The sequence below is a fragment of the Nematolebias whitei genome, chromosome 20, assembly GCF_014905685.2.
Source record: "Nematolebias whitei isolate Nwh7 chromosome 20, NemWhi1, whole genome shotgun sequence".
Taxonomy (NCBI): domain Eukaryota; kingdom Metazoa; phylum Chordata; class Actinopteri; order Cyprinodontiformes; family Rivulidae; genus Nematolebias; species Nematolebias whitei.
Window position 1 is genome coordinate 31,969,838 of NC_056517.1, and position 15,924 is coordinate 31,985,761.

General features: G+C 39.7%; 2 protein-coding genes across 2 annotated transcripts in view; both read right to left on the bottom strand.

Annotated features, from left to right (window-relative positions):
- Window positions 1-634: 634 nt before the first annotated feature.
- cd226 (CD226 molecule) lies at window positions 635-7,161 on the bottom strand. Its single transcript, XM_037693928.1, has 6 exons — window positions 7,098-7,161; window positions 4,641-4,964; window positions 4,137-4,517; window positions 3,640-3,745; window positions 2,306-2,360; window positions 635-784 (listed from the first exon to the last, which is right to left on the bottom strand). Exons 1-6 carry the CDS (start codon window positions 7,159-7,161, stop codon window positions 635-637), a joined length of 1,080 nt encoding a protein of 359 aa, XP_037549856.1.
- Window positions 7,162-7,563: 402 nt separating this feature from the next.
- The window catches only part of rttn (rotatin), a 48,953-nt gene continuing 40,592 nt past the window's right edge, over window positions 7,564-15,924 (bottom strand). The window contains exons 44-49 of the mRNA XM_037694144.1: window positions 15,447-15,573; window positions 11,635-11,825; window positions 11,195-11,462; window positions 8,797-8,900; window positions 7,737-7,806; window positions 7,564-7,643 (exon numbers count right to left, since the gene is read on the bottom strand). Of these exons, the coding sequence (XP_037550072.1) occupies window positions 7,564-7,643; window positions 7,737-7,806; window positions 8,797-8,900; window positions 11,195-11,462; window positions 11,635-11,825; window positions 15,447-15,573 (840 nt within the window). The remainder of the gene's footprint in view (window positions 7,644-7,736; window positions 7,807-8,796; window positions 8,901-11,194; window positions 11,463-11,634; window positions 11,826-15,446; window positions 15,574-15,924) is intronic.

Sequence of the window (15,924 nt, forward strand, 5' to 3'; positions counted from 1 at the left end):
GCAGCTCAGGATTTGCTAATTTGAGTTTAGCTTTCATACGAGGAGCGTGCCGGAACTAGAAAGCAGCTCTACGAGTCAGAAAGCCTGCTGGGGGAAAACAGCCGTCTCAAGTGATGGTACATTGCTAAGTGACTGCTTTTCTTTTTCCGTTAGATGATTAGACACTATTGTCAAGCTCTGAATAGAAAACCAGGAGGGATGAAAGTGAAAAGAGGGCAATTACACAGGCTTTTGTCAATCGTTTTACTCGGAGGGTTAGAGGAGTGAAAAGAATGATTATACGGGCTTTTTGTCTCTTCCTTCTTCTGTGTGATCGTTACTGTCAAATATTGTTCTGACAAACACAAACATTCGCTCAAAAATAATTACACACTACATTTAATTAGAGGTGGGGGAGGGGAGGCGGCTTTCAAACAACCTTGTCAGCTTCCTGACTCCGAGAGGAGCGCCAGCTTGTTAACGCGTTTCCAACCGGCGTGTGAATATTAAACAGCGTCAGCGCGATCCCTGCATCTGATTATTTAAAAAAAAAAAAAAAGAAGGAAAAACTCAAATGGATAATTATAATGTGCCAATATTTGTTTATCCTTTGCTCAGGAGCACGCTGACGAAGAGGCACGTTATCCCAGGAGAGTTACAGCACGCACGTTCTTATATTGTGAGGCCGCCGAGCGGTTTGGAGCGAACGTCCAGCCGGCAGGTTGGCATAGATCGGGCAGTTTTTGGACTGCCTGGAGTTCTTCGCAAACTGGGGATACACAGGGACATTCTCATACAGGTTGGGCTGTGAGGACGTAGTAAAATGTTATTAGTTTGCAAGGATTAAAGCAAAAACACAGAGCAGTTAATAATGTATTCACCAACAATGCAGCTACTTCACAAAAGCAATGGAGTTTTGAACATGTTTGTTTATTTTTAATAATCATTTGTAGTCCCGACAAGGAGGAGGATCAATTATATTACTCTAAAAACAAACAACTGCAAATACATGAAGCTGCACTTAGAGAAATACAGTTTTAAAGTTTGGTATTTACCGTATTTTCCAGCGTATAAGTCACATTAGTCCAAAAAATGCATCATGAAGAGGAAAAAAAAAAAAAAAAAATATATATATATATATATATATATATATATGTCAATTTGACGTATTAATCACATTTATTATGTGTCACCGCTGACCCCTGGGAAACGTGGGCCGGTGTTGTGCCAAAAATCGATCCACCCATTGTGGCTCTAGCTGCAAGCTCTACAGTGTTCCTCCCCCACCGGAGCAGGGACGAAGGTGTCTCATGGCCCTACAGTGTCCCCCCCACCTGCACCTCACAGCTTCCCGGGGCCGCAGATCACAAACACGTGCCTCGCTGCCCCCATCCTCCCTGTTCTGGCAGCAGAGGAACGCTGCAGACCTCGCAGCCAGAGCCACGATCGATCGATCGATCAATTAGCATGGATGGATAGATGGATGGATGGATTGATTGATGGGTGGATAGATGGATGGATTGATGGATGGATGGATTGATGGGTGGATAGATGGATGGATGGACGGATGGATGGATGGCGCACCACCACAGAAAAAATGCACCTGGCGAGAGTGTTTCCCACGAGGGGGGATCCTCCGCCGCCGTGCGGCTGTCTCTTCCGCCAGGTTGACTCCCCTGAGCAGACTGCACGGACCCCACCCGTTTACAAACTTTCGTTTTGGGCTGCATGTTTATTACGTGCATTTTGTAATCTGCAAATTAGCATTTTCTGTTTGGTGGCATTTTACTTGTGTTAAGTTTTTCTCAGTTGTCTCTAAGTGAATGTTTGTTTGGGTGTGGGTGTGGGTGTAGCGTGTGTGTAGCAGTAGTTGTCAAAAGCCTAAAGGGCCCTCTCACGCCTCTAGCGGCTGCAAATGGTAACGTTTAATCTGGTTCGTATCAGAATGAATGAACATTTCAAGCTTAAATCAAAAATTGCGTTATGAATATGGAAAAAAAATGCAGTATATACAAGTCGCTTCGGTGTATAAGTCGCAGGACTGAAAAATCTGCGACTTATACGCCGGAAAATACGGTAATATTTTACCAATGTGTTCCTCTACATAATGTAAACAGCTGGTGATGGTGAAGCTTCATTAGTTGAGTCACAAGCAGAATTTCCTCTGCGTCAGGTTAAGAGCTGATGGGGTGAAGCAGTTTAAATATTAATTGTAAAGTGTAACAGGTTTGTAGCTCAGTGTGTGACGTATCAGAAGGTAAGGGAGCGCCTTAAAAGTGTCGAGAGTAAAAACAAGAGTTGATAAAATGAACAAACCAACATCTACCTGTCTCTGAGACGAGTGCAGTTTGACTCGATACTCCTTTCTCTTAGTTTTCTTCCTGTGAATATCAATAAAAAGCACTGCGTTTGTTACTAATGGATATAAAAGTGTTATATAGGAATAATAATACAAATAAACTCCAGTGGTAATATAATGGTACAATTTTCTGAATATAGTTTGCTGCACAGCAGACTTTCAAAATAAATGTCACACAGAAGTAATTTCCAGACGATGGCATTTAAAGAGACCTATAAATTTGTTAAATAAAATTATTAATTTGACAAACATCCTGCTAAAACGTCTGAATGTTTTATGAGCATATTAGCAAATAGCTCAAATATCAACCTTCTATGGATTTAATCTGGTTAGTACTTAAAAGAAATGTTTAAAGTTTTCCGAGCAGAGTTTCTGTCAGCTACACTTAAAAAAATAGCAAGTGTCTTACCTGCAGCAGATAGATAAATATAAGATTGGCAAACTGGCAGCACACTCATGAGGAAGCTAAAATTAGGAGCAATTTTTTAGCCTTCTAAACATTACAAACCTTTAAAATGTCATAGCTGTTTGAGTGAATGTTCTAGAGTAAACTTACACACCTGACAATTACTTTCCTGCAGCAATATTGCACATTGGTGGTATTCATTACTACTGTACTGAAGTTTATGTACTTTATTAAAAGTATTTACATTGGACTAAATCTAACAGTAAAACTAGTCTAAGTAAATAAAGAAAATAACTAAAATAAAGCTGCAGTGCTCCAGTGAGAAGGTTTTGAGAGATTCCAGACAACGGTGACAACTCCACAACATTTTTAAAGGAAAAATAGTATTTTAATGATTTTTGGAATGTGTTCAAAATTGAAGAAATACAAAAGAAAGTCCATACAACCCTCAAGAGCAAATTGAGAACCCCCGTGACTGTTTTGAGACATTTTGGAAAGTCCCTCTCAAATGCTTTTTGCAGTTTGTTGCGAACAGTTGCAGCCAAGCGAGATTCCGTTTTTTTTTTGTTTTTTTTAGCATTTTCTTTAACTGCAACAAAATGTTTGAGGAATTGTTTTAGACGGTGGAAATCCTTTTAGAAGTGAACTCCAGTCTGATTAGCTGCCAGCTTGATTCCTCTTTGACATCTTCTCCACGATTCTCCAGACTTGAACTGCTCCGACTGCCATCTACTGCAGGTAAGATACTGACTACTGATAGATTTTTCACAAAAACCTCATTTTAAAAATACAAACCATCTCCTTATGATATCACAGCTCATTTGATGTCAAACATAGAACACACATCTCTCTTTAATCAATATATATTTGCCGAAAAGAGCCTGTAGGGTTGTACCTGTGCCTCATGGCGAGAATGAGGATGGCGGTGAGCAGAAGGAGTCCAGCAGCTCCAGCCCCGATGTAAATGTACATCATGTATAACGACAGGCTGAATCCACCTGCTTATATAATAAAAATATAAATTACTAAATAAAATAAAAAACAACCTGAAAGGCAGACTGTGAAAAGAACGCTGCTTGTGTTTGTGAGGAAACTGGATTTGTGACATAAATCCCACTCGGGCCTGAGGCAAACACGTTGCATTAAAACGTAAAAGTTTGCAGATACAAACAAAAAGCTTGGCGCTGAAAAAAAAAAATTTGACACATGAATTTGTGGTTTTAGCAACTCAGTTTCTCTTTTGTAGTGGTTGAGTCTGACGTCACATGCATCTTCTAGCCATTTAATTAATTGCATTATATATTATCAGTTGTTGCAATGTCTCCGTAAATAATTTTCAGCATGAAAACTGATTTGTCATGCAGTGATAAAGCCTGGTTGTTTTTATTTTACCTGCAATGGGAACAGTCAGCTGAACGGTGGTAGTCTGCACACCCACGTCCGTGTTAAAAGTACAGCGATAGAAGCCGTTGTCTTGCGGTGCAACATCAGTCATGTGCAAACTGACATCCAGGCTGTCTGCACAGTCGACTCTGCCTCTGTCGCTGTAGTCCTCGCCCACCAGGCCCCCCTCCACCGTCTTGCACACGCCGATAATGGTCCAGGGATGGCCAAGCAGCATCCTCTCAAATATGACCTGGTAGACTGTACCGTTGTGCTGATGGTTGCACCTGATGGTCATGTTGTCGCTCTGCTCTGCTACCAGCTCTGCGTCTGCTACGGTCACCTCTGTGGGAACGGGTTCCGTGATGTTCCCTTCCTCTGGTGGTTCATCTGCAAAAATGTTTATTTCGCACGTTAGTGGGGTTTGGTTTCATTTGTGTTTGGGGAGTTGTTCAACCAAAGCAGATTCATCCTAAATAGTTTATAGGTTCTGTTTCACCGCTTGTTGTTTACCTAAATCCTCCACCTGAATGTTCCTAGTCCAGGGTCCCTGAGGGAAGGTCTGGATGGAGCAGTGGTACTCCCCAATGTCCCGATGAGTAACGTTCCTCATGGAAATGCTTCCATCCATTGGCGAGTTCCTCAGGAACTCGAGTCTCTCTCGGTACAGGTGAGAGAAAGCCTCTCCGAAGTCTGGATGGAAAACAGCCATGGGATTATCGTTTGGCACTTTGGTCCAGGACACCATGGTCAGTTTACCGTCCCAGGGGCACAAACAGCTCAGCACCATCCCCTCCTCCAACCGAACCACGTCGACTTCTTCCTGTTGGACGGCAACTGGACAGTGTGGGGGTTATAGGTGTATGACATATCACAGTTATTCAATTATATTTAAAACATTAAACAATTTTGCAGATTAATGCAACTGTCGTCCTGTATCCTTCTAGACCCGTGGTTCCCCAACACTAGTCCTTGAGGAACACCATCCTACATGTTTTAGTTGTTTCTCTGCTCCCACACACCTGATTCAGTCATTTAAATACTTCCTCAAGTTCTGCAGAAGCCTGTTAATCACTCGTTCATTCAAATCAAGCGTGTTGGAGCAGAGAAGCAACTAAACCATGCAGGATGGTGTTCCTCAGGGATCAGGGTTGGGAACCACCGTGAATCTAGACCGGTGGTTCCCAAACACTTTGGACCTCCAAAGTAACAAGGGCTAAAACTTGTAACCATAAATATTGGTCGAATGACACGAATACTGGTTACAAAAAAAAAAAGTAATTGCATAAGAGCACGATGGAGCACAATACTAAAAAGCTAAATTAAATGTTTTTTTTAATCCTTACATTAACTACATTTTTTGCTTTAGGACTACTAGTTTTATCTTTTGAAACAATTTTATTAAAAATATGCTAGCACATATGCGTAAAATATGTGACCCTGACTGGGTTCTTTGGGATTTGGTGTTTTAAATCAGTGGTTCCCAATCCTGATCCTTGAGGAACACCGTCCTGCATGTTTTACTTGTTTTCCTGATTTGACTTGCCTGACTTAGATAGATATATGTATACTTTATTGTCCCCGAGGGGAAATTTGTCTTGGACATCTTGAACATCTTTGACATACTTGAATGAATGGGTGATTAACCGGCTTCTGCAGAACTTGAGGAAGTTATTAAATCACTGAATCAAGCGTGTTGGAGCAGGAAACAACTGAAACATGCAGGATGGTGTTCCTCAGGGACCAGGGTTGGGAACCACTGTAATCTAAACAACAGATAAATTGCACATGGTTTAGGGTACAAAAAAAAAAAAAAACATCTCAAACTAAAAATACACAAAAGCATCAAAAACATTAAATAAAACTAGACATTTAGCACAGTATTACCTCGTTCATTACAAAATCTTGTTTATATGATTTATAGAAAATAGTGCAGTACTTTGCAAAAACCTTGAGTGGTCCATGATTTCTTTACATTTTACTTCCAAGCAGCTGGATTTTTTTTGGGGGGGTGGGGGTGGGGGTTGTTGGAAGTGGTCTAAATAAATTGCTATTTGTCTTTCTGTTTTTTTTTTTTGTTTCTTAGACATTTAACTTTGACTTTTAAATCATTAAAGTATTAAAAAGCTCCTAAACTCAAAAGAACTAACTTTAAATTGGATCTTCAGGCACTTTGTTACCAGCAGCTCCTAACAAACACTAATTTGTTCCAATTTTCTTGGCTGAATCAATACAAGGTGGTTCCCTGAAACGATTAGCTGAAACTTAGCATTCAGTTCAAACATGATGCATTTCTTAAGTCCTGTGTCAAGTTTGACGATTCTTTTTTCATGTTTCTTAAAAACTTAACTTCCACACATTATCTACTGCAGAATGTTTTTTTCTTTAGACCTGGCACTTTGTCTTCCACATGTCGAAATTCCTCAAAAAAACAACTGAACAATATGTTGCAATGGTCTAGTTGAAAAATTGGACAGAAACTGAGCAGAAAGCAACAACTAAACCTGGTTCCTTGGAAGCAAAATATAAAAATTAGATGCAATTTGAACCTTTATTTTTTCCATTTTATTTTTAAGTACTGTAAATTTAAAGTTGGCAAGACGGTTCAAAATCATACACTTTACTTACTGAGCAAATACTCCCAACACAGTAAGGGCTGAAAATAAACATTTCTTAACTCCATCTGGAGGAGTAAAACCACCAGCAGGTCATCACATGGTTAATGATAACTACACCATCTTCTGCCAGTACACATAAACACGAATAACTATTATAATGGAAACCTTTTTAAATGTTTCTCTATAAATAAACTCAAACATAGAACTTAGTCATTTAATAAACTAATGCAAAATGTAAATACATTGTGCTTTATAATTTTCAAAGCTGTAAACAATAGATATACCATATTATTACTATTAATAAGCACCTAAAATGAATTTAGGTACATAGAAAATAGATGTTTCTCCATACCTTTAAGAAAATGAAGAAAGATGAGTACCATGAAGTACCAGGAGTCCTTTTGTACAGCTTCCATTTTGCCTCGCAGAGGGAGAATGAAAGCTGCATTGATGAGACGAGTGGAGAGGCGCCTGAGCTGCACTTCCTGTTCGCTCTCTGGCTACTGAGAAACTCTTCAGCTTCTGGGGTGCACTTCATGATAACCCGCTCCACACAGAGGGGGCACTTTGTCACAGAGGTCATGGAAACTTGGGTCAAAACACGTCAGGCTAAATTTAATAATATCACAAGAACTGGACTTGGATGGAACATTTTTAGTTAAAGATTTGGGGCTTGTGTTGTGGCTCAACACCACAACACAAGCTTAAAGCCACATAGATGACAAAATGAAAACACGGAAAAGTTGATGCTACTTTAAAAACCAAATCACATTTATTATAAAACTTGATACAAATAAATACAAATACATTTATTAAAGTCAGTTTTTTAGCAGCTGGGAGAGGCGGTCGAGGCACTTGAGCAGGTAAACACTCAGAGGCTCCTGTGTCTTCTCTGCATCTACAAATACAAACAAACTTTAATTATGCAACTGGACAAAGGGTTTTGTGTACATTTAAAGCAGGAACGCGCTCAGAATAAATAAATACATGCCTTTTCTGAAGACGGAATGTGCGTCTTCAATTTTCAACCGAACAGAAGGACACTTCAGGGACGTTTTTGCCTTTGAGAAGGATAAGTGACATCCAGATTGGGAAAATTTAGACATTTTCTTATTAAAAATTACAAGTTTATTTTAAAGGGCATAATATTTAGTGTACATAAGAATTATGAAGTTTTAAGACAGATTTATGTGCTTGACTAAAAGCATAAAACAGGACAAAATTAATAAATCAATGAAAATTAGGATTCCGTTTGTCTTATTCCATCAAAAATGAGTTACTTAATGAAAAACAAAAAACGATATAGAAACTATAAGCACTAGAAGAACCCCTCCGCCATCGACAACTGTTGGTATTGATGTAGCGTGGGACGAAATACAAATGTGCTAGCAAAAATGCTACTCATGTACTGCTCCCCACCCCCTTCCCAGTTGACAATTATCGGCAGCAACGTAGCGCTAAGCTAGTGGACGGGCAACACAGATATGACCCCCCCCCCCCCCAAAAAAAAAAAAAAAACGTCAGCAACATAGCGCTAAGCTAAAAGGCAGGCAACACAGACATGACACACCCCCCAGCCTGATAAAAAACAGCATCAATGTAGCGCTAAGCTAGCTAGTGGGCAACACAGATGTGATACCCCCCCACCCTTATGAAAAACAACAGCAACGTAGCACTATGCTAGCAGACGGGCAACACAGACGTGACACCCTCCCACCCCCCTGATAAAAAATGGCAGCAACGTAGCACTAAGCTAGCAGGCGGACAACAGAGATGGGATTCCCCCCACCCCCCAGACAAAATAATAAAATATGACGAGCACCCCACCAAGAGAACTGATCTAGGGTAAACACTGTCCTGGATCCAGAACAAAATGTAATCACTTGTTGTTTGTGAGAACTTCAATATTGCCTAAAAAATTTCCTGAAAATCCATTCAGAACTTTCTGAGTAACCCTGTGCACAGACAGACAAACTACCGAAGTCATAACCTGCTTGGCAGAGGTAAAAAACACATTTCAGTCCAAAGTGTGTGTGTGTGTGTGTGTGTACCCTTTGATTGTTGTAGAGTAATGCCCACAGTGCAGACGCTCCCATACAGCAGGTTTCCATTTCTCTACTTTCCAGACATGTCAGCAGAACTTTCATGGCTTTGTCTGGAAAACAAAACAAGAAACAATCAATAAAGTCCATAAGTTTATAATAAATCAACTTTATTACTAACTGTCCAAAACCAGTTTTTTTATTTAAGTGTATAAAACAGTAGCTAGTAAAAGAGCACCAGAGGTCACATTGCTTTATTAAAAAAAAAAGGTTCTTTGTCAGAAAATATAGAGAAACAGGCTAAAAACTAACATCAAAACTGCTCCAATCACAACTACGTTAAAACGATATTTGTTCAGTCTAAATGATACCAGTGAGGGAAATAAGCTTCCCAATGTGTCCTGATTGGGAGCAAAACAAATCAAACTGCCAATTTTGTAATTGGTTGAAAATTACTCCAAACCTCACATACAGGAAATGTCATTTCACACAGGAAGCAACAAAAAAATAGAAAAATTACCATCCCATGACAGTTTCCACGCACCTGCAGCCATCTGCAGCTCACGCTGTGAAGGTGTGTGTGTGTGTGGGGTGGGTGGGTGTGTGGGGTGGTGGTGGTACAGAGACCGTGTTTCGGTCTCAGCTGCTTCCTCTGCTTTCATCATCTAGCATGTTGTAGATTATTTATCTTCTCACTGTTGCAGCGTTGATCATAAACTGCCTGAATTAAACCTCAACTGTAAACCTGACACTAAGCTGCACATCTAATTGCTTTTATGTACGTTTCTGTTGTTATTTGTCCAAGAAATGTAAATTAATATTGATTTCTTCTGCTCTGAAACGGAATGCTCCAGCATCAGTAATTGGAGTTATGAACTGTAAAAGTCATATTTTACTAACTTCGCTCCCTGTTTGGTTCTGGTGTAACGATCTCGAGTCGGTGGCTGACAGCTTAATGTAGCGACGGCTCATAGGACCATACGGAAAAAATAATAAATCACAGGGTTGTTGAGATCCTGAGTGAAACTTCATGTTTATGAACACAAAAATAAAATAAAACAATAAAAGCAATGAAATCTAGAGTTTAGTACAGCTGGCAAACTCCACATATTAAACCAATTATTATTGTGTGAATACTTGTTCACATTATTGTGATCCTGTTTATATTTATTATAGTTACTATCCCTATTCCGTATGTTTTTTGGCATCTTTCTTGTTCCATAATTTTTGTTCTATTTCAACTAATTATTTATCAAAACATTCAGCTTCGTTGTGCAAATAAATAAAAAAAACCTGCTATTTTCAGCTGTTTTGTGCTCCTTTTAGCTTTATTCTGCTAACTACAACAGTTTTGTGCTTCTTCCAACTTGTGCTAATTTCAGCTTGTTATGCTCCTTTCAGCATATTTCTAGAAGTTTCAGCTTTTTCTGCTATTTCAGCTACTTTTTAACTGTTTTGATGCTAATTTTAGCTTTTTTCAGCTAATTCCACATTTATAATAAGTGCTGTGTCTCTGCATTTAACCCATCGCACCTGGGTGCCCACTGCTCCACCTGGGATACGCCCAGGTGGAGCAGTGGGCAGCTATGTAAGCACATGGGGAGCAATTAGGGATTGGGTATCTTGCTCAGAGACATCACAACACGTGGGAATGGCTGGGGATTGAACCTGGGACCTTCAGGTCCCGATTCGGCTCCCCTGCCTCTACCCAATCTCGGCCCTTGCACTTAATTAAATTTTTCTGACTTATTCAGCAAAAATGTGCTCACTCCACTTCCTTCTGGTAATTTTAGCTTCTTTCTGCTTTTTTAGCTTTTATTCAGCTGTTGTTGTTTTTTTTTTTTCCCAGATTTCTGCTTTTTTCAGATAATTTCCACTTTTTGTGCTAATTTCTGTTTCTTTCAGCCTAATTGGGCACAATTGTGCTCTCTCTACTTCATTTTGGTAGTTTAAGCTTCTTTCTGTATTTTCAGCTATTTTCTGCTAATTTCAGCCTTTTTTTTTAGATAATCTCCTAAATTTTGTGCTAAATTCTGCTTATTGAAACATAATTCAGCAAATATGTCTTCTTTCTGCTTTCTTCTGCTAACTTAGGCTTGTTCTTCCATTTCAGCTACATTTCAGCATGTTTTAGCTCATTTCAGCTGTTTTTCAGCAAGTTCTTGAGCAATAAGCATCCACACTGTATTTTCACAGGAAATGCAAGTTCTCTAGTTATTTTTGTAAGTGTGAAATTTTGCTTAATACACATAATTATTTTACTGCAAGTAGCAGTAGGTGAGGACATTGCTTTTGCTCACGTGGGCCTGTAGCGTGGAGGTAAAACAAGCAACATTACCCTTCATGACTCTCAAACAGCCTGTGTTTGTAGGCAGTTATAACATTTAACCTCAGCTTTTTTCCGTACCGTTGGCGATGACGTGTGATTTGCTGGCAGAGCAGAAGCAGAGGTTGTGCAGGGTGAGCAGCGCGTGCCGTCGATGCGGCGCCAAGTCAACCAGCAGCTCCAGGACTCCGGTCACCTTAAGGATGCTCTGCTGGCCATCGTCAGCCGCCGACAGACTGACCAGCAGTCTGAGCCAGAGGGCCAGGAGGTTCACACCACCGACTGACGTGGCCTTCGCACCGGCTGCTTTGGGCACTGGCACTGAGAGGAACGCTTGAAGAAAATTATTCTGAAAAAATCACAAGAAAAAAGGAAACTTTTAGCATGAAATGAACAAACTGAGCAACTCTGAATGTATTTCAACTGGTCGAGACACTCAACAAAGACTATCTCATAAAGTTTAAACTTTTGGAACCAAAATAAAAAGTTCCTTTAGTCTGTCTCTTGTTTTCCTCCTGCACCTTTTGCAGGATGCACCTGCAGTCCCGTGACGCTGTCAGGTTAACCAGGAGAGAGAAGGCGAGGTTCTGGATGGGGCTGTTGTCTGAGGCGAGCGAGGTCAGCTTCATGACGGAGTGCATCAGAGAGCTATTAGAGGAGCCTTTAGAACCTGGTACCCCACTGGGGCTGCTGCTACACACAGAACTGCATGCTGGGAACAGAAAAAAAAATTCTAATGATGCCCTCACAAACTAAACCGACAAAGCAATCATTAACAGAAACAAGTGTAGATTCACAAAACACATAATATGATTCATTTTCTGTCCAACTCTCTTTCACATGAGCCTTTAAAGGGAAACTCCACCTATTTTACATAATGAAGCTGTTACAGCATCCATGTACAAATCTGCAAAGTAAATTTAATTATTAAAAGAATTAAGTTTTCTCAAACTTAATGGTTCTGCAATGACAAATTGTGTTGGATATTAAGAAAATGAGAAGAAATCAAGTTATCATTGCCACTAAAACACTAAAAGACGTGCACATTAATGTATTACGCCACCTTCCTCTTTTAAATGTTATGTTTTTAATCCATTGTGAAACAAGAATACAAACTGTTTAGTATTCTTGAGAAATACAAAATATAAGCAGCTAAACAAGTCACAGTAAATCTTATCTTATTCTCATTATCACCGTATTTTTCAGACTATGAGGCGCATTAAGCGATACGAAAACATTTAGACATTCTGAGCGAGGTAAAACACATAAATTCGGTTCGAGGTTAGTAAGCACAACCAGAATTAATACATAAGATGCACCTGATTATAAGGCTCACTGTCGATTTTTGAGTCAAATTAAAGGATTTTAAGTGCACCTTATAATCCAAAAAATACACTAAGTATCAATAAAGCTTTCTTTTGTTAAAGCAAAAGTAATGTAGTTATGCAGACAGTGGTCAGATTGCATTGCAACAGTAGTCATTAAAATCTAATTATTGGTAACTAGAACAAACCTCTCCTTAAAAATAAGTAGAATGACGTTTGGTATCGTTCATTTGATAAAAATCAAAGACTTCTCAAGAAAAGACGTCACATCAAGGACAGAATATGTCTCTTTAAAAATAAAGTATGTTGCCATCTTTACACAAGCAGGTCACAAAGATCACTGGTAGATGCTTAATCTTTAAGAAAAAAAACATTTTAAAATGTTTTTGTTGCCTTTAAAACACTTTCCAAGCTTATTTAATAAGGTATTCATATTATATATAAAGTAAAAGATTGTATGAAGAAAAAATAATGAACGCGTGAAGACTAATCGCACCTCTCAGTATTTTTATGTTGGTAAAACTGCATGACAGCTCACATTAAAAAACAGCGCCAAAAGCTGGAAAAACCAAGCCAAGCCTGAAAACTGCGGTTTTCAAACGATTCATCTGGCAGCTGCAGTGACGCTCTGCACTGTTCAACCAGTCCGCTTCTTTTAGCATGGAGGAACGCTCCGAACAACAATGAAACGTCGCTGGAACCGCTCGCTTCTTTCTGTTTATCTTAAAGCTGGCAGCCTGAAGCACCAGGCGCAGCAAAAACACAGACGGGGCCCTTGGCTTGCACAGCTGTCTGCCACTACACCAAAACTTTGCACGCATGGCTGCTTGTAGAGCTGTCGAGCAAGATGATCAAACTCATAAAGAGGAACGCAAGCGTTGGAACAGCAATGGCTGTTTGAGAGTTAATTAACGTTTTAAGGTGACAAGCTAATAATCAATAAAACATGCCCATAAAGGTGTTTACATTGAAATAGGCAGCTTTAAAACATCGGCGACTAGCTTTCATTTTTCTATTTCAACTTAAACTGACTGCTTGCCAACCATGGTCTTCCAGCTCTAGCTTGGAGGGAAATTATTTTTCTTAGAGCCCTCAGGCTGCAGCTACGTTTTATTATGCAGAGCCATCATGAAACGCTAATAGACATCAAAGAAGCAGCAGATAAAACAAGTTATTTAAAGGTCAACTAATCTATTTTTTTCTTGTTTGGAGGAAATGTTTTACTATTTCATCCAAAGGGCTTTTTCAGATCAAACCCAAAGAGTTCCAGCAGGTTCAACACTCGTGTTGGGGTGTGTTATCCTTACGGTGAACCTCAGACAGAAACTGGTACACCCTAAGGATAAAACACTTAAACACAAATGTGGTGGTGTGGCGTGTATAAGTCAGTGCAGCCAAATGTTTTCAGACTTTTAGAACAGGGAAACTACACATCCACAGACGAATGGTACAACTCAGGACAGCCAGCGCTCAAGTTCAAGTTACTTTATTGTCATTTGCATCACGTGTGGTACATGAGGTGGAACGAAATTGTACACTCAAGGTCCCAGTTACCAAAAAATAGCAAAAATATAAAGTATAAAAAGAAACAGCATATAGGAATCTAAGATATACACTAAGACAGTGGTTCCCAACCTTGGTCCTTGAGGAACACCATCCTGCAGAAGTCCATTAATCAACTGTTCATTCAAACCAGGTGTGTCAAAGCAGGAAAACAACTAAAACATGCAGGATGGTGTTCCACAAGGACCAGTGTTGGGAACCATTGCAGTAAGATATAAGATATACGCTAAACAATATGCTAAAAGATCTAAGATGTACACTAAATACTAATAATGTAAAATAATATGGTATATTAAACAGCTGATCTACAGACAAGACTCAGCGGTCAACCTACATCTTTAGGGATGAGGGACATTCATTTGAGGACAGTTATGTTGTGGACAAATAAAAATAAAAACCAAGAAACATTCAACAAGTCAGGTTTCAAAAACAAGCCCGTAAAGATCTTTACAACCCTCAGAGGCAGTGAAGGTAGTGATTTGCATATAGTTCACTACAATTAAAAGGTTGAAACCACCTTTATTTTTTAAGTTTGAATTTAGTAAACGCTTCGCATGAATAGTCAAACATCAACTTAAATAAAATCTCAGGATTACTATGTCCTGGGCGACTGAGATCTACACCAACATTTCTGTTTTAATGCCACATTCACACATTAATTAGTCTTTTCACAACAAAATAGCACATCTTATCCAAAAAGAAAAAGGAAAAAAAAGGTACTTTCTTGAAGAATCCTATTTGAACTAACAGCTAACAAAGTTTTGGATGAAGGTAGAGATAAAAGAGTAGAAATGTGGGCGTCTCGGGAGACGCAGTGGTAGCCTGAGGGCGGATGGTGTAACTCTAAGCCGTAGCACAACCTGCTGTTCTGTTAACCTTTGGGGAAATAGTGCCTGACTTCACTGATTCCTGCTGCTTCCCAGCTTGAGCTTATTGGGGGGGTCTATAACAATTGAGTTAAATCAGAACGAACACACATCAGGTGGAAACTGGTGCCAGTCAAGCAAATTTACCTCCGAACACACCCAAACTTATTAACTTTTGTTCGAAAAGTTTATAGAAATTTTTGTTTTCTTGCTGATGAAACCGATTTGTACTTGGAAACAGCTCAAAGTTATCACGAGCTGTTGAAGTGAAATTTCCCGTCCGTTCCCTCCTCTTCGAATCTTGTGCCGATTTAAACATGCAGGGTACATTTACGTGACAGAATACAAACAATAATCAGGCAGACAAGCAGCCTGATCAATCCAGACACTGCATCTATTGTGGCCACCAACTGTCTGTTACTGTGAAACACAATGCTGTCTTTGGAAAGGACAATGGAACTTTTATTGCAAAGTGTGCATGACTCAGTGAGATTGCTAACCACAGACAGGCACGGTCCAGGCACAATGACTGCGCAAACACTCAAAATAGACAGAACAGACACACAAACACATGCAGACCTGGTGGGCAGTTGGCCGTGTGGACGCACAGAAGCTCCAGCACCGCTTCCATGGTGGGGTCGTCTAACAAGAGCCAAGGCCAAAGAGCGCCAAGTGTCGGAGTGAGACGAGCATCCACAGCAACCACCTACACACAAATATAAAAAGACAGATAGAGACGTAGTGAGATAGATAAGATTAGACAAGACAAGACAGACAAGACAGACAGAATGCGAGATAGAGATGCATTGAGATAGACAGAGACGTAGACAGACAGACAGACAGATAGAGATATAGATAGAGATGTAGTGAGATAGACAAGACGAGACATGACAAGACAAGACAGGACAAGACAGACAGACTGCGAGATAGAGATGCATCGAGATAAATAGATGCATTGAGATAAATAGATGCATTGAGATAAATAGATGCATTGAGATAGACAGAGACGTAGACAGACAGACAGACAGACAGACAGACAGACAGACAGACAGACAGA